This window comes from Mauremys reevesii, unplaced genomic scaffold, assembly GCF_016161935.1.
Source record: "Mauremys reevesii isolate NIE-2019 unplaced genomic scaffold, ASM1616193v1 Contig12, whole genome shotgun sequence".
NCBI classification, from domain to species: Eukaryota; Metazoa; Chordata; order Testudines; family Geoemydidae; genus Mauremys; species Mauremys reevesii.
In genome coordinates, this window is record NW_024100738.1 from 210,319 (window position 1) to 236,696 (window position 26,378).

The 26,378-nt window shown below is 53.9% G+C and overlaps 1 protein-coding gene across 1 annotated transcript; it reads left to right on the forward strand.

The window, feature by feature from the left end:
* The first annotated feature begins 3,764 nt into the window (after nucleotides 1-3,764).
* Nucleotides 3,765-25,946, forward strand: LOC120392848 (zinc finger protein RFP-like). The gene is made up of 8 exons (XM_039517527.1): nucleotides 3,765-4,181; nucleotides 7,737-7,832; nucleotides 8,414-8,644; nucleotides 10,129-10,151; nucleotides 10,869-10,984; nucleotides 13,281-13,340; nucleotides 15,020-15,201; nucleotides 25,570-25,946. The coding sequence occupies exons 1-8, from the start codon at nucleotides 3,765-3,767 to the stop codon at nucleotides 25,900-25,902; spliced, it is 1,458 nt and encodes a 485-aa protein (XP_039373461.1). The 3' UTR covers nucleotides 25,903-25,946.
* The last annotated feature ends 432 nt before the right edge of the window (nucleotides 25,947-26,378 follow it).

Below are 26,378 nucleotides of genomic sequence, written 5' to 3' on the forward strand. Positions count from 1 at the left end.
TGAGGGAGTGAATCTAACAGGCAATGATCAAGTGATCTCTCTCCTGCCATCCATCTCCATCCTCTGACGAACAGAGGCTAGGGACACCATTCCTTACCCATCCTGGCTAATAGCCATTTATGGACTTAGTCACCATGAATTTATCCAGTCCCCTTTTAAACATTGTTATAGTCCTAGCCTTCACAACCTCCTCAGGTAAGGAGTTCCACAAGTTGACTGTGCGCTGCGTGAAGAAGAACTTCCTTTTATTTGTTTTAAACCTGCTGCCTATTAATTTCATTTGGTGACCCCTAGTTCTTGTATTATGGGAATAAGTAAATAACTTTTCCTTATCCACTTTCTCAACCTCACTCATGATTTTATATACCTCTATCATGTCCCCCCTTAGTCTCCTCTTTTCCAAACTGAAGAGTCCTAGCCTCTTTAATCTTTCCTCATATGGGACCCTCTCTAAACCCCTAATCATTTTAGTTGCTCTTTTCTGAACCTTTTCTAGTGCTAGAATATCTTTTTTGAGGTGAGGAGACCACATCTGTACACAGTATTCGAGGTGTGGGCGTACCATGGATTTATATAAGGGCAATAATATATTCTCAGTCTTATTCTCTATCCCCTTTTTAATGATTCCTAACATCCTGTTTGCTTTTTTGACCGCCTCTGCACACTGCGTGGACATCTTCAGAGAACTATCCACGATAACTCCAAGATCTTTTTCCTGACTCGTTGTAGCTAAATTAGCCCCCATCATGTTGTATGTATAGTTGGGGTTATTTTTTCCAATGTGCATTACTTTACATTTATCCACATTAAATTTCATTTGCCATTTTGTTGCCCAATCACTTAGTTTTGTGAGATCTTTTTGAAGTTCTTCACAGTCTGCTTTGGTCTTAACTATCTTGAGTAGTTTAGTATCATCATCATCATCAGTACTAGAACAGCCTGAACATGGAGTCACAGACAGTCCCCTGGGGTTCTCCCGTGTGTCTCGCTGCTTTTCTGCCTCCTCCCCTGCTGCATCTCCCTGCTCCCCCGGCCGGGGCGGCCCCCCATGGTATCGCAGGCACCGTGCCGCTCTCAGAAGCGGCTGGCACAGCAGCAGGTCCCTGGGGCCCAGGGGCGGGGTAAAGGGCTCCATGTGTTGGTCCAGGCACCACCCCCAGCAGCTCCCATAGGCTGGGAACAGGAACTGCGGCCAATGGGAGCTTCGAGGGAGGTACCTGGAGGCATGACAAGGGCAGCACACAGAGTCCTGTGCCCCTCCCCCAACCCCAGGGGCCACGCAGGGACGTGGTGAGTGGTGCAGTGTGGAGCCAGGGCAGGCAGGCAGGGAGCGCGCCGCTGCAGGTAAGCGGTGCCAGGTCAGAGCCCAAATCCCTCCTGCACCATGCCCCCCAACTCTCTGCCCTGAGACCCCTGCCTGCACCTTGCACCCCTCCTGCACCCCAACCCCTGCCCTGAGCCACCTGCCTTCACCCTGTACCCCTCCTGCACCCCAACCCCCTGCCCTGAACCACCTGCCTGCACCTTGCACCCCTCCTGTACCCCAACTCCCTGTCCTGAGCCCCCTGCCTGCACCTTGCACCCCTCCTGCACCCCAACTCCCTGTCCTGAGCCCCCTGCCTGCACCTCGCACCCCAATCCCCTGCCCTGAACCACCTGCCTTCACCCGTACCCGTCCTGCACTCCAACTTCCTGTCCTGAGACCCCTGCCTGCACCTCGCACCCCTTCTGCACCCCAATTTCCTGTCCTGAGACCCCTGCCTGCACCTCGCACCCCTCCTGCACCCCAATTTCCTGTCCTGAGCCCCCTGCCTGCACCTCGCACCCCTCCTGCACCCCAACTCCCTGTCCTGAGCCCCTTCCTGCACACCACACCCCCTCACACACACCAACCTTTATGATGTTCGCCTTTAAAAAAATAAATAAAATTCCCGGGGTGCACACCCGAATGGAATGTGCTGTGCACGCCTGTGAGTGTGATCCTGCAGTGCCAGGAGACACAGACAGGAGGGAGCGGAAGCAGCAGGCTGCCGGCTGAGCAGCTTCCAAGCCACAGGGGGCTGCTCTGCCTTTGCTGCTGGCTCCAGCAGGGCTCCCGGAGCAAGCTCACTCCCCACCCCACTCAGCCCCGCCCCGGCCTGACCAGTAGGGCCTAAAAAATAGGAGGGCCTAAGGCTAAAGCCACATTAGCCTAATGGGTAATCGGGCCCTGCCTGGAGACCTGGAGCAGGAGACAGTGTCTGCCCAGCCCAGGAAGAGCCATTAATAGAACCCACTGTACCCGATGACAAAGGGAGCAGGAGGTGGCAGCGCTGGAGGGAGAGACTCTCCCTAATCCAGGAACAGGAAAGAGCCCCCCTCAGCCCAAGGCAAAGGGATGTGGCAGCCCTGAGGGGGAGACCTCTTCATTCATGTCTCTGAATTTAATATTTCAGACATGTAGAAATAGTCACCAGAACTCAGCTGGTCAGAGTTAAGGGTGTTTGCATGCTGGGTACTGAGAGAGTTTCTGTTTATTGCGGGGGGGGGTGCGTCCGTCTGACCCAGACCCGGTTAGGTGCCACCGGACTGCAGTAAGGGGAACCCAAGCAACTGGGCCCCAGGATCCTCTGATAATTCAAGCCTCTGGGACTGGAACAGAGCCCATCCACTGCTCCAGTCTTGGGATCCCAGGGCACATTCTTGGGGGGGCTCTCTAGCCCCCTATCTGAGGTGTGAAACCCGCTGCCTAACCCATAGTGCAGAGCTGACCCTGCAGACTCCCACATGCCTGAATGCACTGTCTCCCAGAACTCCAGGCCAAGGTGAGAGCCTGCTGGTTTCAGCTGAATTCTCTCTGGGGGGCTCATTGTGACCATTTAACACATGGAGAGACTCTTTGCACACATCCAACATTATTGCTCTTTCACTTAACCAGCTAAAACACAAGAGAGTTCCAGGGCCGGCTCTAACACTTCTGCCGCCCCAAGCAAAAAAAAGAGTGCCACCCGCCCCCTCCCCGAGCGCCGCGTCGCACCGCCCATGTCCCCGGCCCCCAAGCGCCACGTCGCACCGCCCAAGTCCCCAACTCCCCGAGCGCCACATCGCGCTGCCCAAGTCCCCACCCCCCCGACCATCATGTTGCGCTGCCCAAGTTCCCGCCCCCCTCAGCGCCGCCTGTCCAAACCAAAAACAAAAAAACCAAACCCCGATCGCCGTCCCCTCCCAAGGTGCCGCCCCAAGCACGTGCTTGGTAGGCTGGTGCCTGGAGCTGGCCCTGGCTGCTAAGGTCTGCACTGGCCCTTGCAGTCACTGAGTAGGGGGCCTACTGAACCACCCCTCTCTCTGCCTCAGTTTTCCCATCTATACAATGCCTGTGTGTCTCTTCGCATTACAGTCTATGGAGGACGAGGGCCTCACGGTTCTGAGCTCTGAGCAGATGCTGAGCAAGTAGACCCAGAAAGCTTATGAGTCACTGTCCTGATCCTGAAAAGTCTGTTTACTGAGAAAGGGGCAGAGCACAAAAATGCCACCCCAGCTGTCTAACTGAATGCCCTTTGGGGTTTTAATTACAGGCTAATTTCACTGAAAGTTACCTGGCACTGGTGTGATTGTACATTTTTACACTAAAGCCTCCAGGGGTGAAATTGTTTGGGTCCTTCCTGCTCAGCAAACAGCAGGAGTCATTTTCAGGCAAGGAAACACCCCCTTGCTGCTGCAGGCGGGGCATAGTGTGAATTCAGGAATTTGAAACAAAGCCTGTTACAAACTGCCCAGAGGGAGCCATGGCTGCAGAGAACCCCATGGAAAGTCTCCAGGAGGAAGCGACATGTCCCGTCTGTCTGGAGTATTTCACAGAACCTGTCAGTGTGGAGTGTGGGCACAATTTCTGCCGAGCCTGCATCAGCCAGTGCTGGGAGGGATCCGATACAGCCGCCTCCTGCCCTCAGTGCAGAGAAACTGTGCAGCAGAGAAACCTCAGGCCCAACAGGCAGCTGGCAAGGATCCTAGAACTCGTCAAGCAGTTGAGTTTACAGGTGGCAAAAGGAGCAGGAGGGGACGGGGTGTGTGAGAGACACCAGGAGGCTCTGAAACTGTTCTGTGAAGAGGATCAAACCCCCATCTGCGTGGTGTGCGACAGATCCCGGGCTCACCACGCTCACACCGTGGTTCCCATCCAGGAGGCTGCCCAGGAGTACAAGGTAGGGAATAGCTGTCAAATTTAATGGGTTAACTTTGGGGTTTTAATGACAGGCTAATTTCACTGAAAGTTATCTGGCACAGGTGTGACTCATCATTCAGCTCTGCAAAGTCTTCATTGTGTGGGGAGATGCTATAACAAAATTAATGGTCTGGCAGTGCGGCAACAGAGGCAAAATATCAAATGATGAAAGCAGGATTTACCCCACCCCCAGAAGCACCGCTCACTCCATACCCCACCTCTCTCCATTGCTTGCTCTCTCCCACCCTCACTCTCGGTCACCGGTCTGTGGCAGGAGGTTGGGATTCAGGTGGGGGTGCGGGCTCTGGGCTGGGGCTGAGGCGTTTGCAGTCTGGGAGGGGGCTCTGGGCTGAGCCTGGGGCAGAGGGTTGGGGTGCAGGAGAGGGCTCCAGGCTGGGGCAGAGGGTTGGGGTGCAGCTGAGGGCACAGGGTGCTGGCTCTGGGAGGAGGGTCAAGACTGGAGTAGGGGTTTGGGGTGCAGGAGGGGGTGTGGGAAGCTGACTCTAGCTGGGTGACACTGATTTACCTCAGGTGACTCCGGGTCAGTAGTGCAGCGGGGCTAACGCAGGCTCCCTGCCTGTCCCGACCCTGCGCCACTCCTTGAAGGTGCCAATGTGCCCCTTGGCGGGGGGGGGGGGGGAGGGATGTGGCTACGCATGCTGCCCCTCTCTGCAGAAACCACTCCCGCAGCTCCCATTGGCCACAGTTCCCCATTTCCAGCCAATAGGAGCTGCGGGGGCGGTGCTTGCAGGCAGGAGCCCCATGAAGAGAACCCTGCCCTCACCCCAGGCTGTGGGGACATGCTGGGCATGTCTGGGAGTGCTGCACGGCTGGGGCAGGCAGGGAGCCTGCCTGCGCTGCCGGAGATCGTGATCGACTGGGAAAATCTCCAGGATCTACTAGTCAATTGCAATTGACTGGTAGGTGATCACTGGTCTAGCTAGACAAAAGGTGGGATGGGAAACTGAGGCACAAAGCGGGGCAGCAAAGTTGCACACAGTCACCCGGCATGTCAGTGACAGAGCTTAGCATAGAACCCAGATGTCCTTAGACCCTGGCCAAGGCCCAAACCACTTTGCCATGCTGCCATCTTAGCATCAGCCCCACCCAGTGATGAATTGTCTCCGTTAGGAGGGAGAGACACCTTGATAAAGGTCCCAGGCCCAGCAGGCAGAGGAGGTTTTTCACTGGGATTCTGAACTCCCGTGTCGCTCCATGAGGGGTTAAACTCAGATGCTGCCGCCCTGCACTAGAGGAGATCACTGGGCTAAACCCTGCATGGGACCCCGAGCACCTTCAGTCCGTACACAAAAGGGCTCCAGACAGCGCAGGTCCATGCCAAGTACCACTGGGATTACACTGGGTTGTATCAAAACCAACCCCAGGCTGGAGCTGACCAGTGTCAGTCTGACCTGTTCTGTTGTGTACGTGGGCAAGGACCAGCCAAAGTCGTTCCATTAGTCCAGGGTCTCAAACACGCCCCCGCGAGGTTATTTTCTGTGGCCCGCGAGCTCCTCGCGGCCTCCCCCAAGTATTTATCTAGAGCGGCTCCGGCCCCACGCGCACCAGGGGCAGGGCAGGTTCCCTTCCTGTCGGCCGGCTCTGCCCCGGCGTCGCTCCGGGAAGCGGACGGAACCTGGGGGAGCAGAGGCGCAGGGGTGTGTGTGTTGCTGTTGCTTCAGGCACCACCCCCAGCAGATCCCATTGGCTGCGGTTCCCCGTTCCCAGCCAATGGGAGATGCTGGGGGCAGTGCCTGAAGCAACAGCGACACACACACCCCGTGCCCCTGCTCCCACACGTTCCAGCGGCTTCCCGGAGCGGCGCAGGGGCAGGGCAGGCAGAGCCTGCCCTTTCCCCAGTGCACGCTGGGACAGAGCCCGCCCCCTGAACTGCTCCTGCAGTCGAACCTCCTGCCCTGAGCCCCTTGCCTCATCCTGCACCCCGACCCCCTGCCACACCCCTCCTGCACCCCAACTCCCTGCCCTGACCCCCTGCTGTACCCCACACCCCAACCCATTGCCCTGAGCCGCCTGCCGCATCCCTCCTGCACCCTGACCCCCTGCCACACCCCTCCTGTACCTCAGCTCACTGCCCTGAACCTCCTGCCGCACCCCGACCCCCTGCTGTACCCTGCACTCTGGCCCCCTGCCCTGAGCCCCTTGCTGCACCCCTTCTGCACCCCAACCCCCTTCCCTGAGCTGCCTGCCGCACTCTGCACCCGACCTCCTGCCCTGAACCCCCTGCTGCACCTTGCACCCCAACCCATTGCCCTGAGCCCCCTGCCACACCCCTCCTGCACCCTAACTCCCTGCCCTGACCCCCTGCTGCACCCTTCATCCCTCCTACACCCCACACCCCAACTCCCTGCCCTGAGCCCCTGCCTCACCCCACACCCCTCCTGCACCCCCTGGGGGCAGGGAGGGGGCAGAGTTGGGGTGGGGATTTTGGGGAAGGGGTTGGAATGGGGGCAGGGAAGGGGTGGAGTGAGGGCGGGGCCGAGGGCGGCGGGACGAGGTGTCAGTAATGCGGCCCTCAGGCCAATGTACTAGTCCTCATGTGGCCCTTGTGGTCATTTGAGTTTGAAACCCCTGCATGAGTCCCACCAGGCAGCCTTTTGAAATCTCCCAGAATGCACTGCTTCCGGGATCTTTACCAGGGAATGGGACAGTGGGGCCTCTGCCCAGGGGACATCACCACGGAAAGGCTTTAGGACAGTAGTAGGGCAAACCCAAAACCATTCTTTATACAAATCTGCATCATGTCTAATTAGGGTGATTACTGAGGCATCCCCAGAACATCGGACATGCCCACACCTGCCTGCATGGGCCCGTCCTCACCAGTATCAGTCACCCTGTGTGGACCCCACCACCGCTTTTTCCAGCGTGCCACCTGCTTGCATCATTCTGCATGAAGGTGCCACCCCAGCCCTGCCCCCACCCTCACGGGTGTCCTCCTGCATCCTCAGTCTCCTCCTCTCCCTTTTGCACCAGACAAAGCCACGTTCAGTGCTGGGTCCCTGCCGGACAGGGACAGTGCTCCACAAAACTGGGATTGCGCAGCTTCAGACCAGACGAATGGCCTCCCGACATCTCACGGGGTTTGCCCTGGTGCTTAGACCAGCTCTGCCCAACCAGTGCAGCCCCAGGGCTTCAAGGGTGAAACCCGGGTGGCTTCAAGGATTTGTATCACTTGGTTCTTTAAACTTTCTACAAAACAGGTTTATTGATTCACCCCCATGTGACTCCAGTGCCCTGTTATGCTCTGTACCACTAATCAGTCCACAAATACCAGTAAAGCTTGGTTATAATTCAGATCTCTCACTAATTACTAAAAAGACTGCACCAGAATTGGTAACAAGTCTGAATGTGACACACTTCCAGTCTCCATTAGTAAGATTTTTATCTCCTTGGTCGCCATGATGTCACAAAGCAATTAGAACCACAGTCATCTTGGGTTTTGGGTGGAAAAACACCCACTTCCAAGCACCTCTCAACTATCCAGATGAAAGCTCCCAAATCATTTCTGTTTCTTCAGGAAAGAATCCAGGCCCATTTGAAGACTCTGAGGGAAGAGAGAGAAAAGCTGCTGGGATTGAAAGTGATTGGAGAGGGGAAAAGCCAGGAGTATCTGGTAGGTACCTGTTGTTATGAACCAGCAGAGATTGGTAGTGGGAGGTCTGTTTGGAGGCAAACTCCTGTGTGGCCTTGGTGAACATGGGCTTATGTGTGTATTTCTCCATGATCATGGATTGTTGGTTTTGATTCATGTGTAGACAAGTCCTAAGCTTCCCTTTCAATTGATGAGTAGCCTTTGTGGCTTACCCAGAAATCCCCCCAAGTGAACTGAATGTCCCTGTGAAGTGCTGTCCACTGGGTCTGGACATTTTGTGCATTTTTAAAACGTTTCTTTGTTTTAACTCCCCTGACGTCTTTGTCACTGTAGTGCTGAGTCCTGCATCCTGCTGCTCTGGGTCTGAATTTCCACAGACCATAAATAACAGAAGATGCTGACCATGACTGACAGAGAAACTTCCCTTTCAGGGGGATACCGGGAAGGGGAAGGTGTGAGAGAATCCCCTGCCTAGTACCCACAGGGTAGAGTCAAATGTCAGAAATCTGAGGATTTTCACAGAAAATCACCCTCCTGCACACTCAGCTCTCCATGAAAGCTCCATCCATGTCCCTGACCAGCCATTGCCCTATTTCATACAGAAACAAACACAAACCGAGAGGCAGAAGATTGTGTCTGAATTTCAGCAACTGCAACAGTTCCTGGAGGAACAAGAGCGACTCCTGCTGGCCCAGCTGGAGAAGCTGGACAAGGAGATTGTGAGGATCCAGAATGAAAATGTCAGTAAACTCTCCGAGCAGATTTCCCATCTCAGTGAGCTGATCAGTGAGCTGGAGGGGAAGTGTCAGAAGCCAGCAAGTGAATTCCTACAGGTGAGACTGAATGAGAAACATAGGTGGGTGCTCCAGGACAGCCAGCTCTTCCCCTCAGTGCTACTCACCCTCAGCCCTGCCGCTCAACTCCTCCCCCTTCTTCCAGCACCATCTGCCTGCTGCAATCAGCTGTTCCACTGTGTGCAGGAGATCCTGGGAGGAAGGGAGGGGGAGGAGCGGGGAGGGCGTGTGCTCATGTTAGGATTCCCTCCCCACTTTGAACTCTGTGGTACAGATGTGGGGACCCACATGAAAGACCCCCTAATTTTATATTCCATCAGTTTAGGTTAAAAACTTCCCCAAGGCACAAATTCCTTTCCTTGTCCTTGGACGGTATTGCTGCCACCACCACCAACTGATTTTAAACAAAAATTCAGAGATGGGTCGCTTGGAATCCCTATTCCGCCAAAATATCCCCCCAAGCGCATTCACCCCCTTTCCTGAGGAGACTTGAGAATAATATACCAACCAATTGCCTTTAATGTAAGTACAGACCAGACCTTTATCTTTAGGACACTAAAATCAATCAGGTCCTTAAAAGAACTTTATTATAAAGAAAAAATACAAGAATCACACCTGCAAAATCATTGATAGAAGGTAACTTTACAGGGTAATAAAAAAGACTTAAAACACAGAGGACTCCCCTCTGGACTCAGCTTCACAGTTACAAAAACAGGAATAAAACTACCTCTTCGCATAGGGAAAATTCACAAGCTAAAACAAAAAAATAAGCTAACGCATTTCCTTGCCTTAGTTAGAATTTTTGTAATCTTAGATGGATCATTTCAGGTAGATTTTCAGGAGATGTTGTAGCTGCTTGGTCTATCTCTCGATCAGGAGAGGAAACAAACAAACAGAGCCCAAACAAAACCTCCCGCAACCCACCAGATTTGAAAGTATCTTCTTTCCTTATCGGTCCTTCTGGTCAGGAGCCAACCAGGTTATCTGAGCTTCTTAACCCCTTAGAGGTAAAGTGATTCAGTACAGCTGCAAGGAGGTATTTTATGTTACTCTTTCCTTAATATTTATGGCAGCTCACAAGAGGAGGTGAGGAAGAGACAGTGTGAAGGTTGAGTGGGAGTGGGAAGAGTTGGGCTGGGGTGTGGCATTGGGGAAAGGTTTGGAGTGGAGGTGGTGCCTGGGGTTGAGCACCCCCCGGAACAATTGGAAACCAGCACTCATCATTAGAAACATGCCAGACCCCCACAGAGGGAGGAGCGGGCTGCTGAATCATAAGCACTGGAGTCCAGCAGTCGGAGATCCCAGTGTAACTCGGCATGTGCATTGCTGACATCTGAGTGAGTATTATTCTTAGCAGAGCCACAGAGATATGAAAGATGGAAAAGCCCCATAAGCTCAGGGAATCAATGGCCCTGGGGCCAGGGCAGGGTCTCTTCCCCCATACTTCCTAAACCCCTAGCCTGGAATCCCCTGTGTGTGTGTGTCAGAGAGGACTGAAATTCTTTTGTCTCTCTCTCCTCTAGGATGTCAGAACCACCTTGAGCAGGTATGTGGCTCCCTAACACTCCACAATGCTGGGAAAGAGCTTGATGATGAGGGTAGCACCGCATCTCCCCAGGGCTCTACAGCAAAATGTGTGGGGAGATCACATGTTAGATACAAATCTCTCTGATCAGCTCCATCCTGGGGTGCTCACTCTTGTACAGAAGACTCTGGAATTCTCCAGTCAGTGAGAAAGACTGAGCTCAAGTATTTTGTAGAGATGTCCCATCCCTGGGGGACTGGCTGCCTCAGGATTGTGGAGATGGACTATGGGCCTGTCACTGCAGGGCACTGGTCACTATTCAGCCCAGGGCAGTAGTTTTCAAGAGCCTTTCCCCATCTGAGGGCTGTTTGGAAACCTGTGAGAAATGAGCTGGGGAAGGGGTAGCTGGTGTCTCAGTCTAGTTCCTAGAGGCAGATTTCTACAGCACTTCACCTGGGAACCTTCTGTCCCTCAGAGCATGGAGGCCAAGGAGTGAATTGGCCATGGAGACTCAATTCCCCTTTTGTCCACAGAGCTGGTCTCTCCAGGCCAGAGTTGAAGAATATTAATGACCTTTGAAGGGAAGGCTGCTTGGTCCTGGGTTGTGTTGCATCTGCTCTGAGGCTGGGAGAAGTCGAGGAATTCTAACTCCAGGCCCATTAGAGCAGCGACTCACTAGCCAGAAGTTATAATGAGTCACACAGTAAAATATAATCACGTGAAATTGTTTCCCTCCAGGTGTGAGAAGGGGAAGTTCCAGCAGCCAGAGGAGATTTCTCCTGAACTGGAAGAGCGAGTCAGTGGTTTCTCCCAGAAAACGATTGTGCTAATGGAGATTCTGGGGAAGTTCAAAGGTACCTAGAAGGGATCTAGGAATGGAAATTGGGATGAGCCTCTGAGAAGAGAATGGTGCTGACCAATTGGTTCACACTTAGATGATGCTGTTAAATTAAGAAATGACTCAAAGACTTTAAGGCCAGACGGGACCATCATGATCATCCAGTCTGACCAACTGCACACTGCAGGCCACAGAATCTCACCCACCCCCTCCTGCAATTGACCCCTAACCTCTGGCCAAGTTACTGAAGTCCTTGAATCATGATTTTAAAACTTCAAGTGTAACTGGTTGAGCACTCAGCAGTGCGGCGCCTCCTGCTGGTCAGTCAGGGAATTAGCTTTCCCGCTCCAGAGTGCCCCCTGCTGGCCAGTGTCTCTCCTGCCTCAAGCCCCTCCATGTCCCTCCTGGACCCCAGTGCCCCTTACCTTGGGGTTCTGCCCACAGCAGTACCCCCACACTCTGGGTCTCCCCTCCCAGGGGCATCCCAACCCTCTATACCTACCTTGCCTCAGTGGTTACTGCCAGTCATCTAGCCCCCTTTCTCTGGGGCAGCCTGCAGTCCACAATGTCCACTCATCATTAGCAAAGGGGTTGGACCTACTGCCTTTCTAGCCTTAGTACCATCCCTGGCCCTTATCAAGGCCTCAGCCTGGGGACTTGCCAGGAAAGAGCTCCCCAGCTGTGCCTGCCCCACCCCAGCCCTGCTCTGTGTAAGGTACCTTGTGCTCTGCTCCCAGGCAGCCCTGCAGTGAGACTCCTGCCTGCCTAGCTCCCAGCACTTTGATCAGGGCCAGTTGGGGCCTAATTGGGTGTGGCCCCAACTGTGGCTGCCTCCCCAGTCAGCCGACCTCAGCTGCTTTTCACCTTTTACCTCCTTTTATCCCAGAAACAGGATAACTGCCCTGTCCCTGTTCTTTTATTAGTTCTCCCCCGCAATTAGTGGGTTTCTGAAGCCCTGTGGAACCTCCCCTTAGGCTGGGGGGGGATCCGTTAGCATGGGGCGGGCTTTGCCCGCCCCGTTTCCCAGAAACCCAATAGATACACAAGTTACAGAGAATCCACCACTGACTCTAGTTTAAATCTGCAACTGACCCGTGCCCCAGGCTGCAGAGGAAGGAAGGAAAAAAATCCCCAGGCTCTCTGTCAATCTGACTTGGGGGGAAATTCCTTCCCCACCCCAGATATGATGGTCAGTTGGATACCGAGCATTTTGGCAAGACCCAACAGCCAGACACGTGGCAAAGAATTGTCTATAGCTCAGAGCCCTCCCCATCTACTGTCCCATCACCAGCCATGGGGCACATTTCTCAAAGGCGGATCCAGCCCATCACTGAGCTCTGGTCCCGTTTGCAGCTAGTTTGGGCCAAATGGGCTGGAGGGAAGGAGAAAGCCCCTCCCCCACGGTCAGGGATCCCTCCAGCCCAGGGGCCTCTGGTGCCTCCTCCCCAGCACCTGCAGGCCCAAGGCGTGTTCCTGAGAGGGCTGGGAATGGGGTGGGGTGGTGAGGCGGGTGGAAGAGGAGGGGCTGGACGAGGGATAGAGGGAGGTGGGCAGTGTGAAGCTGGGCCTCTGACACTCTGCACGCTGGGCAAGACACATGGGGGCCATTGTCATAGGGATGTAGCTCTGGCTGGCTTCAGAACTTTCCTGCTTGTGCCAAGGTCTGCACCGGCCCCTGCAGCCACTGAACAGCAGAGTCACAAATGGCCCCTCCCCTCTCTCCTTTTCCTGGTACAGGGGGGAATCGGACCCTTTGAGCCAATCCTCCCCCACCTCAATTTCCACCTTGATAAAATAATTTTACTATTATTTCTATTTCTGCCTATGGAGGACGAGGTCCCGTCATGCTGCTCTCTGTAGCGGTGCTGAGTAAACAGACCCAACAGCTGAAAGTTAGAGCCAGGATTTCACAAATTCTGAACATCCCGTTAGTGTCAAAGGGACCCAAGTGGCTAAAGTTACTTTTATGCCAAAGTCTTTGTATGATCTGGGTCTAGGTTATGACAAAAGGCAGCAAGTGAATGAGACAAACCAACTGGAGTCTGAAGGGAGGGAGGGGATGAGGAGGGAAAAGTAAATCTCTTACAGATTGTGTGTCCTGGGATAGTTGTGAAGCTGCAAGGCTGCTGGCACCATTGCTGAGAGATGCCTGACTGAGAGGGGAAATAGGTTTCAGACCTTTTTATATTAAATACCTGAGTGTGTCTCTGTGTCTGTTTCTCTGTCATAATTATGAAACAGTTTCCGAGTGGGGATGTTCTTATGAATATGAAAGTCTGAAATCTCACCTCTCTTCTCCTTTCTCCCCCAAGACACTCTGCCGTCTGAACTGGAGAGAAAAAGGGGAGTATCATTTGGAGCACACAGACAGGGTGAGTTTGCTGGTGAAGATTGCCTTTAAATAATGAGAAAATTCCAGAGAAAACATCTTCATGAGATTGTAGCTAAAGTTACCAACCAAACTGACAGCAACCATGACACACACAGCCCTAAACATAACACATTAAACGGTAAGGAGATCCAGGGGCCCATGTCTCCCCCCACAACACACACACACTTTTAAAGGTGGGATGACCAGGACACTTTTCAGCATGGGCATAGTTTGGGGGAAAAGGGCCACGTTGCCCCCCCACACTGCAAGCCTTGGCAGGGGTGGAGCATGGCCGGCAGTATCTATGCTTAGGGCAGGGCAGCTGAGCAGCTCCTCTCTGTGTAGTGCAGCCCCTGCCCACAGCACCAATCTCTTCCTGGTGCTGGCCTCTCTCAATGGCCCCACCCCTGCTCCTCTTTCCCTGAGACCCTGGCCAGGCCAGAAGCCAGAACCAGGCTGCCATCCAGGGACTGCACTGGGAAGCCCTGGATCCTCCACCTGCCCAGGGTGGTGCACCCCGGGGAGTGGGGACATGGGCTGGGGACTGCTGCCAAAGGCCCATGGACCCATGTCCAGGGCAGGTGGAGTGTCAGGGGCTCTCCATAGCGGGCAAGTCTCCCAGCCTGGCCAGGGGGCAGGGCCTCAGTCAGGGCCACGGAGGGGGCGGGGACACAAAAAGAGTCCTGACACCACCCTTAGTGCTGAGTTCATGCCCATTCTGATGAACAGAAACACTCTTAACTGAGTCACACGTGAACAGAGCTCCCTGCCACATCCCTCTGCTTCACCCCGGTGCAGGGGGTCTCCCCATCGCTCTTCTCCAACATCCTGCCTTTCCTCTGGGCAGGGCTGGGCTGCCCATTGGAGCTGCTCCCTGCTTCCTGGATTGGGGAGATGCTCTTCCTGTGAGACTGGCAGCTCCTCCTTTCGGTCTAGGCTGGAGATGGTGCTACCACACCCAGTGCCACCTCCTACTCTCTGGACTTAAGTGGCTGTTCCCCATTGCTGCACCTTCCTCTTTGTTCCCTGGCCTGGGACTGGAGGCTGCATTAGGGGAGGGAGCTTCCCTCTGGGGCATAAAGCTGGTACCTGCCACTTCTGCTCCCTCAATAAAAACTTCTGACACCTTCCTTGCTGTGTCTGTGCTGCTGGGAATGGGGCAACACCAGCAGCGGGATGTGGGAGCTGAAGCCTCTGTGATAAATGAGAAACTAATGAAGTGGAACCCGTTACAAAGACTGAGGAGCTGCAGTGACATATCTGCTCAATCTCAGGGCTGGTCTACACTGGGTGGGGGTGTGGGGTCGATCTGAGATACGCAACTTCAGCTACGTGAATAGCTTAACTGAAGTTGAAGTATCTTAGATCAATTTACCTCTCGTCCTCACGGCGTGGGATCGACGTCCGCGGCTCCCCGTCAACTGCGCTACCGCCGTTCGTGCTGGTGGAGTTCCAGAGTCAACAGGAGCACTTTCGGGGATCGATATATTGTGTCTCAATCGTCCACTACCCGCCTATACGGCGGGTAGTCTAGACGTACCCTCAGGTGTCCAGGACAGAGGCAGTTCCCTGGGATCCGGGACTGTCCCAGCCTGAATGGGGCTGCTGGGGAGTGTGAGAAATGGCCCCAGCCTCCCCCAGGGCTGAGCTCTGCCCCTAACGCTCTGATTCTCTCTCCAGGGAATGTGACTCTGGATCCAGACACGGCTCATCCCGAACTCGTCCTGTCTGAGGATCGGAAAAGTGTGAGAGGGGGAGACACTCGACAGCGACTACCCAACAACCCTGAGAGATTTGACACTGAGCTCTGTGTGCTGGGCTGTGAGGGATTCACCTCGGGGAGACATTGCTGGGAGGTGGAGGTGGGGGATCGGAGAGACTGGGCTGTGGGGGTGGCCAGCGAGTCTGTGAGGAGGAAGGGAAGGATCAGGTATAGCCCTGAGTGGGAGATCTGGGCTGTGGAACGGCACTGGCTGGGTCAGTTCCAGGCTCTCTCCCGTGTGACCCCCGTGCCCCTGAGCCGGGCCCCCAGCAGGATCTGGGTTTGTCTGGACTGTGACCGGGGGCAGGTGACATTTATCGATGCTGGTGACGAGGCCCCGATCTTCACTTTCCCGCCGGGCTCCGTCCCTGGGGGGAGAATCCGACCCTGGTTCTTTGTGGGGCGGGGATCCCGGCTCTGCCTGTGTCCCTGAGACATGCAGCAGAGGCAGGAACTGGAAATCAGCCTCTCTAGCCTCAGGGACCCCAGTCTCTATGACCTTAGAGGACTCCCATCTACCCAGCCTCTGGCCCCTCATCTCTATTGCCCCTGGAAGCACCTCCCCCTCCCTCTCTGCAGCCTCAGGGATGGGAGGGGGAAGAACCCCTGGGGCTACAGGAGGGGCCCTGAGGGGCAGAGGTGGGGGCTGGGCAGGGGGTGGCACTAACAGCCGGGCAGGGGGCAGGCGGAGGTGGGGGTGGCAGGGACACAGCATGAATCAATCAATTGGGGGGGTTGGGGAGAAGCAGCAGCAGCCAGGAGCATTTTGTATAGATCTGTGTCCTTAGATCTCACTGGGGGTTCCCAGTCCGGGATCAGCAGGAGGGGAAGGGATAAGATCAGGGAAAGAAGAGAGCAGCCGAGGGGGATGATCTGTGACAGGGAGGAGACACACAGGGAAATAAAGAGGGATGGAAAGTGAGGCTAGAACAATAATGAATAGAAAAGGACAGTACAAAAGGAAAGGGAATGTGAGCAGGACGGGGAGATTTATTTCATGTTACTGACAGTGAGACTGTAACTCATTAATTCCCTATATTAATTCCTGGCCATTGGTGCAATTTTAGTGCCATAAAGAAAACTGTTCTCAGTAGCTGGGGATCTCCTTGCCCTGCTGCAGTTATTAAAGCTCCTTCTCAGCTCCTTTTACTTTGCTACTTACTGGAAATAAAACATTACAAATAATTCTTCGTGTTTGTTCCACTTTAATGTTCCAGCTGCAAGGAATATTGTGCCTCTGGGAAGAGAGTTTGGATTTTACTGTGTGATGTGTCACTAACCAGCCTGTGCTCTGCCTCTGTCCTGTGCACACCCATGTCAATCAGGAATTGCTCAGCTGTGCTCTGCGGAGAGGTGACTGGTTACACAGGGGGAAATCCATGAAGGGACTCAGGTGTTGCAGTGCTGAGCATCACAGTGAGTAATTTTTAGGCAGTGAGAAAATCGCAAGGACAGCAGCACTGTGACCCTCAGAGCTGAGTCAGGGGCCTACACTCCCTAGACAATGCCACAGGGCGACACAGGCACCTTACAATGCGATTCACAAAAGCCACCTCAGTAGGCGGGCAGCCATGTCAGCTAGCCAATGGGAGATGCCGACAAGGGAGGAAGTGGTGCCCTAAGTCACATCCCTCTCATGGATAGGTGCCTATATCTGGGCTGCAGAGGGGTGTCTCTCTGCTTAGTAACCCACAAACAGGAACCCACCGTCTGACATCGGGGCCTCCAGTCGCGGCAGCTGCCAGTGCCTGGTAGTGGTGGCAGCAGCTGGGAGCCCCAGGCCCTTTGAAATCGCCCCAGCAGGCTGCAGGGCTCCTAGGCGCACGCGCTAGATGGGTGCAGTGGCACATTAGGGGAAGGAGAAGCACTGGACCTTGGCAGGAGCCGCACTGAGCAGGGGTGGGGAGAAGAAGCCCTGGGCTGTGGTAGCTGGGCAGGGGGTTGGGCAGGGTGAGTAGGAGAAGCCCTGGACTCCAGCAGGAACCATGCAGGGTGGTGTGGGGGGCTGAAGCTCTGACAGCTGAGTCCCTCTCTCTCCCATGCCCTCTGTGTGGAGCTGGCTCTCACTCTCCGGCTGTGGAGAAATTCAGCCCAAACTACTCACCTTGGTATCTCCAGTTCCCCCCTCACCACACAGCCATGAAGGGATTCAGCCTCGGAGGCAGGGTCAGCATTAGCCCAACGTGGCAGGTTGGATCTAGGGTACACAGAGGTGAAGTGACTTTCCCAAGGCTAAGCAGGGAGTCAGTGGCAGAGCAGAGACTCAAACCCAGCACACCTGAGCCCCAGGCCTGTGCTTGAACCACTAGGCCACCCTTCCTACCTGAGGAGGGGGAACCTCCTCTGCTGTTTTGAGTGGGTGGGTGGGAGCGGGCACTAGACAGAGCCCCCAGGAGATGGGGAGCAGAGAGACATGAGAAAATAGACATGGGTGCATAGGCGGCAGGTTTGTATAATTTTTGGTGGTGCCCAAAATGGTGGTTCCCCCCGCTCTCGCCCTGTAAGCCGATATAAAATGAAGCTACAACGCGTTGGCACCACAAGATTACAAGGGTCAATTAAAAGTGGAAAGTCAGGAGCAGCACTTACCTGCTTCAATATACGGTATTATATTTTGTTGCACCTGTTGTGACAAAGTGGGAATGTTCTTAATGTTTTCTCTGAATCCTGTGTGGGTGCCTCAGTTTCCCCTGCAAGGTACCAACTGAAGGTGTTGGGGACAAAGAGATCAGGTGGCCTCCTTGCCCAGAAGAGAGACAAAGGCTAGAGGAGGGAGTGTCAGTTTGGAGCTGGCTGGGGAAATGGGGAGAGACCCAGAACTTGGGTCTGGGCTCCCCACCCTCCAAGATGGACCTGACTGAGGGGTCCTGTTTTCTGTACCTACAAGCTCTGTTTTAGACTGTGATCCTGTCGTCTAATAAATCTTCTGTTTCACCGGCTGGCTGAGAGTCACGTCTGACTGCAGAGTAGGGGTGCAGGGACCTCTGGTTGCCCCAGGACCTGCCTGGGCAGACTCGCTGCGGAAAGCGCACGGTGTGGAAGGGCTGAATGCTCCGAGGTCAGACCCAGGAAGGTGTAAACTTCTTGCCCTAGAGACAGTCTGCTCAGAGAGAGGAGGCTCCCCCAGAGTCCTGACTGGCTTTGTATGGAGTTGTTCCAAAGCATCCCAGCATCCCCTTCCATACTATGTGCTTCCCGGAAGTCCGCACAGGCACTGACACTCCCTCCTCTGGCCTTTGTCTCTTTTCCAGGCATTAGGAGGCCACCTGATCTCTTTGTTCTCCAACACCTTCAGTTGGCAGCTTGCAGGAGTGTGGCCCAGGCCATCAGTTGCCCGGAGAAAGGGTTTCGGCCATTCTCTGTGCAGACGGCATCACATTGGCACTCTAGGGCTCTACAACAATCACACCCCCTTATCCCACCATCTAGATCCTTGAGAAATGCATAGGGGAAACTGAGGCACCAACACACTATTCAGAGAAACCATTAAGAACATTCCCACTTTGTAACACCTGTATATGACTATATACTTTAAAGGGGTGTAAAATAATCAAGTATTGTGCTAAACACAATGATACTCCAAACTGACCACCAAGTTTAAGTTGCACGTTTTTCCCCTCAGGTGAGGGCTCTGGGGTGGGGCTGGTGATGAGGGGTTCACAGTGCAGGAGGGTGCTCAGGGCTGGAGTGCTGGGGGCGCAGGCTCTGGGGTGAGGCAGGGCTGGGGATAAGGAACTTGGGATGCAGACAGGCTGCCCCAGGGCTAGGGCCAGAGAGGACTCCCCCTCCACCCCGTTACCGGCAGCAGCAAGCTCTAGGGGAGGGACCCCTCCTCTCCCCCCTCCGCAGCACATTCACTCTCCACCACAGTCAAGGCACATGCTCCTAGGGACTCTCTTAGGTCCAGAAAGGCCACTCGCCTCCCCTATGGTGGGTACCGGGTGTCATGGAGTCCCCGGGTGATGCTCTGGAACTGCTCCCCGCAAAGCCAGTCAGGACTTTGGGAGCCTCCTCTCCCTTGGAGCAGACTTTTTCAAGGCAAGAAGCTCACATGTCTTCACCTCCTGGGTCTCTCCTTGGAGCATTCAGCATCCTCTGCCCCTCCGTGCGCTTCCCCCAGTGAGCCCGCCCCGGTGGGTTCCTGGGGAAGCCAAAGGGTCCTGCACCCCCACTTTGCAGTCAGACGTGACTCTCGGCCAGCCAGCCAGTCAAACAGAGGTTTATTCGATGACAGGAACACAGTCTAACACAGAGCTTGTAGGTACAGGGTCCATTCTGGGCGCAGTGAGCCAGATCCGCCCTCTCTGCACTTCACTCCTCGTTCCCAGCCAGCTCCAGACTCCCAAACACCCTCCAGCCCCTCCTCTCTGCTCAGTTTCTTTCCGGGCCAGGAGGTCACCTGACCTCTTTGTCTCCAACACCTTCAGCTGGCACCTTTGCTCTGTAGCAATCACACACCCTTATTCCACCACCTGGATACTTAAGAACTGCATAGGGGACACTGAGGCACCAACACAGTATTCAGAGAAAACATTAAGAACATTCCCAGTTCATCACACCGGGGTGGGGGGGTTGCCATCATGGGTGGCCTCCCCACCCCTGCTGCTGCCCCTGGGTGCCGGGGCAGCGGAGAGAACTCCCAAGCACCTGTGTGCCTCCTTCCTGCTCCTCTCTCCCTCTTCCCCTCCCCCGGTGCTCCAAGAGGCTGCCGGCCACTGATCTTTATAGCCTTAGGCAGAAGCAACACAAACAAAGGAGAGAGGCACTGGCTGTTTTCTTTCAGGCAGGGAAGCTCGGAGGTGGGGGCAGGAGGGAACCCAGCTCCAAATATTGGTGGAGCAGAGCCCTCAGCCTTGAATATTCCTGGTGCTTAAGCACGTCGAGCCCATATAAGATGCCGCCCCTGGTCCCCAGTGCTTCAGGGCTGAAATCCCAGCCCCTATTTAAACCCTGGTGGCTTCTGGAATTTGTATCACTTGGTTTGTGAAACCTTCTACAAAACTGGTTTATTGATTCACCCTCATGTGACTTTGGTGCCCTGTTACGTGTTGTACCCCTAATCAATTCACAAATACCAGTAAAGCTTGGGTATAATTGAGATCTCTCGCTAATTACTAAAAAGACTGAACTGGAATTGTTAACAAGTCATAATAGAACATGCTCCCAGTCTCCATTAGTAAGATTTTATCTCCTTGGTGGTCCTGATGTCACAAAGCGATTAGAACCACAGTCATCTTGGGTTTTGGGTGGAAAAACACCCACTTCCCAGCACCTCTCAACTATCCAGATGAAACCTCCTAAATCATTTCTGTTTCTTCAGGAAAGAATCCAGGCCCATTTGAAGACTCTGAGGGAAGAGAGAGAAAAGCTGCTGGGATTGAAAGCGACTGGAGAGGGGAATTGCCGGGAATATCTGGTAGGTGCCTGTTGTTATGAACCAGCTGGGACTGGCAGTGGGAGGCCTGCTGGAGGCAGACTCCTGTGTGGCCTACGTGAACATGGGACTTGTGTGTGTTTCTCCATGATCCTGGATTGCTGGGTTAGATCCATGTGTAGACAAGCCCTAAGCTTCCATTGCAGTTGATGAGTTAATGTCTAGCCCTTGTGGCTTTCCTAGAAATCCTCCCCAAGTGAACTGAATGTCCCTGTGAAGTGCTGTCCGCTGTGTCTGGTCATTTTGTGCATTTTAAAAATGTTTTCTCCTTTTATCTTCCCTGGTGTCTCTGTCAGTGTAGTGCTGAGTCCTGCCAGAGATCATAAATAACAGAAGATGCTGACCATGACAGGCATAGAAACATCCCTTTCAGAGATACAGGGGCCAAAGGGGAAGGTGTGAGAGAATCCCCTGCCTAGTACCCACAGGCTAGAGTCAAATGTCAGAAATCTGAGGATTTTCAATGAAGTTCTTTCTCCTGCACACTCAGCTCTCCATGAAAGGACCCCGGGCTCCACCCATGTGCCTGACCAGCCCTTTTCCTATTTTCATACAGAAACAAACACAAACCGAGAGGCAGAAGATTGTGTCTGAATTTCACCAACTGCAGCAGTTCCTGGAGGAACAAGAGTGACTCCTGCTGGCCCAGCTGGAGAAGCTGGATGAGGAGATTGTGAAGATACAGAATGAAAATGTCAGTAAATTCTCTGAGCAGATTTCCCATCTGAGTGAGCTGATCAGTGAGATGGAGGGGAAGTGTCAGAAGCCAGCGAGTGAATTCCTGCAGGTGAGACTGAATGAGAAACATAGGTGGGTGCTCCAGGGCAGGCAGCTCTCCCCCTCACTGCTGCCCACCAGCAGCCCTGCCGATCAACTCCTCCCCCTTCTTCTAGCATCATCTGCCTGCTGCAGTCAGCTGTTCGACTGTGTGCAGGAGATGCTGGAAGGGACAGGGAGGAGCGGATAGGGAGTGTGCTCATGAGAGGAGGCGGGGAAGAGGCAGGGTGGGGGTAGAGTGGGAGCAGGAAGAGTAGCGCTAGGGTTTCGCATTGCGGGAAGGGGTGGAGTGGGGGTGAGGGTGGAGTCGAGCACCTCCAGGGACAATTGGAAACCGGCACCTGTTGTTAGAAACATGCCAGACCCCCACACTGGGAAGGGAGGGCTCCTGAATCCTAAGCACTGGAGTCCAGCAGTCGGAGACCATGGTGTAACTCGGCATGTGCATTGCTGACGTGAATAACTATTATTCTTTGCAAAGTCACAGACACAGAGATATGAGAGATGGAAAACCCCCATTAGCTCAGGGAGTCCATGATGCTGGACCAGGACAGGGCCTCCCTTCCCCATATTTGCAAAATCCCTTCCCTGGAATCCTGTGTGTGTGTCAGAGGGGACTGAAATTCTTTTGTCTCTCTCTCTTCTAGGATATTAGAAGCACCTTGAGCAGGTACATGGCTCTCTCTCATTCCCCCTCACACCTCACAGCGCTGGGAAGGAACTTGGTGGTGATGTTAGCACTGCATCTCCCCAGGGATCTACAGCAAAATGTGTGAGGAAGGTCACATGTTGGATACGAATCTCTCTGATCAACTTCATCCTGAGGTTCTCACCCTTGTATAGAAGACTCTCTGCAATTCTCCATTCAGTGGGAAGGACTGACCTCAAGTATTTCCTAGAGATGTCACCTCCCTGGGGGACTGGCCTCCTCAGGATTGTGGGGATGGAATATGGGCCTGTCACTGCTGGGGCACTGGTCACTATTCAGCCCAGGCCAGCAGTTGTCAAGAATGTTTCCAACCTGAGGACTGTTTGGAGACCTGTGAGAAATGAGCTGGGGAAGGGGTAGCTGGTGTCTCAGTCTAGTTCCTAGAGGCAGATTTCTACAGCACTTCACCTGGGAACCTCCTGTCCCTCAGAGCATGGAGGCCAAGGAGTGAATTGGCCATGGAGACTCAATTCCCCTTTTGTCCCCAGAGCTGGTCTCTCCAGACCAGAGTTGAAGAATATTAATGACCTTTGAAGGGAAGGCTGCTTGGCCCTGGGCTGTGCTGCACCTGCTCTGAGGCTGGAAGAAGTTGAAGAATTCTAACTCCAGGCCCATTAGAGTAGCAACTCACTAGCCAGAACTTATAAGGAGTCACCCAGTGAAATATAATCACCTGAAATTGTTTCTCTCTAGGTGTGAGAAGAGGACGTTCCAGCAGCCAGAGAAGATTTCTTCTGAACTGGAAGAGCAAGTCAGTGGTTTCTCCCAGAAAACTATTGTGCTATTGGAGACTCTGGGGAAGTTCAAAGGTACCTAGAAGGGATCTGGGAATGGAAATTGGGATGAGCCTCTGAGAGTGAGGGAGGAGAGTGTCTCTGGCCAATTGGTTCACAATTAGATGATGCTTCTATTTACTTGTTGGGTGAGAATGTCACGCACTTGGGGTCCAAGTCACTCAGGATGATTAATTCAAACCTTTATTTCTACCAAAAATATTCCCTGCCGTGACAATTACTGTTAAAGAAAGAAATGACTCAGACTCATAGACTTTATGGCCAAAAGGGATCATCATGATCATCCAGTCTGACCTCCTGCACATTGCAGGCCCCAGAACCTCACCCACCCACTCCTGCAATAGACCCCTAATCTCTGACTGAGTTACTGGAGTCCTCAAATCATGATTTAATGACTTCAGGTTACAGAGACTCCACCATTGACACTAGTTTAAATCTGCAAGTGACCCATGCCCCACACCACAGAGGAAGGCAGAAACCTCCCCAAACTCTCTGCCAATCTGACTTGGGGGAAAATTCCTTCCCGACCCCAGATATAGTGGTGAGTTGGATACCGAGCATTTTTGCAAGACCCAACAGCGAGACATGCAGCAAAGAATTCTCTATAGCTCAGAGCCCTCCCCGTCTACTGCCCCATCGGAAACCATGGGGCACACTTCTCAAAGGTGGACCTAACCCATCACTGAGCTCTGGTCCCATACGGCAGCTAGTCGGGGCCAAATGGGCTGTAGGGAAGGAGAAAACCCCTCCCCCATGGTCAGGGATCCCTCCAGCACAGGAGCCTCTGGTGCCTCCTCCCCAGCAGCTGTAGGCACAAGGTATGTTCCTGAGAGGGCTGGGAATGGGGTGAGGGTGGTGAGGGGGGGTGGAAGAGGGAGGGCGGTGGACAAGGGACAGAGGGATGTGGGCAGTGTAAAGCTGGGCCTCTGACACTCTGCACGCTGGGCAAGACACACGGGGGCCATTGTCACAGGGATGTAGCTCTGGCTGGCTTCAGAACTTCCTCAGCCTGTGCCAAGGTCTACACCGGCCCCTGCAGCCACTGAACAGCAGAGTCACCCCTCTCCTGCTGGCACAGGGGTGAATTTGTCCCATTGAATCAACCTTCCCCACCTCAGTTTCCACAATTATAAAATGATGATTATTATTATTTCTATTTCTGCCTATGGAGGACGAGGCCATGTTGTGCTGCTCTCTGTAGAGGCGCTGAGTAAACAGACCCAACAGCTCACAATTAGAGCCAGGATTTCACAAACTCTCAACATCCCGTTAGTGTCAAAGGGACCAAAGTGGGAAAAGTTACTTTTATGCCAAAGTCTTTGTATGATCTGGGTCTACGTTACGACAAAAGGCAGTAAGTGAATGAGACAAACCAACTGGAGTCTGAAGGTTGGGAGGGGATGAGGAGGGGAAAAGTAAATCTCACTGACAGATTGTGGGTCCTGGGATGGTTGTGAGGCTGCAAGGACATTGGTTCCATTGCTGGGAGATGCCTGAATGAGAGAGGAAATAGACGGTTTCAGACCTTTTTATATTAAATATCTGAGTGTTTCTTGGTGTGTTTCACTGTCATAATTAAAAGACAGTTCTATGAATTGAGAGTGGGGACACTGTTATAAATATGAAAGGCTGAAATCTCATCTCCTTTCTCCTTCCCCCCTCCAGACACTCTGCCGTCTGCACTAGAGATGAAAAGAGGAGGATCCCTAGGAACATTCAGACAGGGTGAGATTGCAGCTGGAGATTGTTTTTAAATGATCAGAAAACGTCTTCATGAGATTGTAGCTAAAGTTACCAACCAAACCGATACCAACTATGACACACACAGCCCTAAAAACAACACACTGAGCAGTGAGGCGCTCCCTGAGTTCACTCCCACACAGCTGCCCAGAAAAACTCTGCCTGAACAGCCTGTGAACAGAGCTCTCTGCCCTGAGGACTGACACATCCCTCTGCTTTACCATGGTGCAGGGTGTCTTCCTCATCCACTTCTCCAACATCCTGCCTTTCCTCTGGGCAGGGCTGGGCTTTCCCATTGGAGCTGCTCACTGCTTCCTGGGTTGGGGAGATGCTCTCCCTATGATGCTGGCAGCTCCTCCCTTCTCTCTAGGGATGGGGCTATCCCACCCAATACCACCTACTCACTGCTCTTAAGCAGCTCTTCCCCAATGCGGCATCTTCCTCTCTGTTCCCTGGTCTGGGATTGGAGGCTGCATTAGGGGAGGGAGCTTCTCTCTGGGGTTCAAAGCTGGTACCTTCCTCCTCTGCTCCCTCCTCACTAAAACCTTCCTTGCTGTGACTCTGATGCTGGGTGTGGAGCAGCCCCAGCAGAGGGACGAGGGAGTTGAAGCCTCAGCAAGCAAATGAAAAACTAATGAAGTGGGTCCCATTACACAGCCTGAGGAACTGCAGTGACGTCCCCGCTCAGTCTCAGGTGCCCAGGACAGAGGCAGCTCCCTGGGATCCAGGCCTGTCCCAGCCAGGATGGGGCTGTTGGGGAGTGTGAGAAATGGTCCCAACCTCCCCCAGGGCCGAGCTCTGCCCCTCACATTCTGATTCTCTCTCTCTCCAGCAAATGTGACTCTGGATCCAGATACGGCTCATCCCCAATTCGTCCTATCTGAGGATGGGAAAAGTGTGAGCTTGGCAGACATGTGGCAATATCTGCCTGACAACCCTGAGAGATTTGACTATTGGGCCTGTGTGCTGGGCTGTGAGGGATTCACCTCGGGGAAACATTGCTGGGAGATGGAGGTCGGGGATGGGGAAAGCTGGGCTGTGGGGGTGGCCAGAGAATCTGTGAGGAGGAAGGGATGGATCAGCCTTAGCCCTGAGGGTGGGATCTGGGCTGTGGAGTGGTGGGAGCATCACTTCCAGGTTCTCACTGACCCTGTGACCCCCCTGACCCTTAGCCGGGTCCCCAGCAGGATCCGGGTTTGTCTGGACTGTGACCGGGGGCAGGTGACATTTATCGATGCTGGTGATGAGGCCCTGATCTTCACTTTCCCGCCGGGCTCTGTCCGTGGGGAGAGAATCCGACCCTGGTTCCGGGTGTGGCTGGGAGCCCGGCTCCGACTGTGTCCCTGAGAGGGGTGGGGAATATCCCACTGGAGAACCAGAAATCAGTCTTTCTAGCCTCACACACCCCAGTCTCTATCACCTTGGAGGACTTCTGTCTACCCAGCCTCTGACTCCTCATGTCTATGACCTGTGGAAGACTCTCTCCTTCCCTGCAGCCCCAGGGATGGATTGGGGAGGGGGGAAGAACCCCTGGGGCTGCAGGAGGAGCAGAGGGGCCCTGAGGGGCAGAGGTGGGGTCTGGGCAGGGGGCAGAACTAACAGCCGGGCTGCGCACAGGCAGCTGTGAGGCGGCAAGGATATATGGTCTGGGTACACTTGCAGCTGTACAGCGCTGGGAGTTAAACCTGTCTTCGAACAGCTGAGTAGGGAAAGCGCTGCAGTCTGGCCACACTGACAGCTACCAGTGCACTGTCATGGCCACATTTGCAGCATCTGCAGCGGCATTGGGAGTGGTGCATTATGGGCAGCTATCCCAGCATTCA

Excerpts from the sequence above, each read along its gene's own strand:
- LOC120392848 (XM_039517527.1), top strand. The coding sequence starts at position 3,765 with ATGGCTGCAGAGAACCCCATGGAAAGTCTCCAGGAGGAAGCGACATGT. Across the intron at positions 7,833-8,413 it reads GGAAAAGCCAGGAGTATCTG|AAACAAACACAAACCGAGAG; the intron begins GTAGGTACCTGT and ends TATTTCATACAG. Across the intron at positions 10,152-10,868 it reads GTCAGAACCACCTTGAGCAG|GTGTGAGAAGGGGAAGTTCC; the intron begins GTATGTGGCTCC and ends GTTTCCCTCCAG.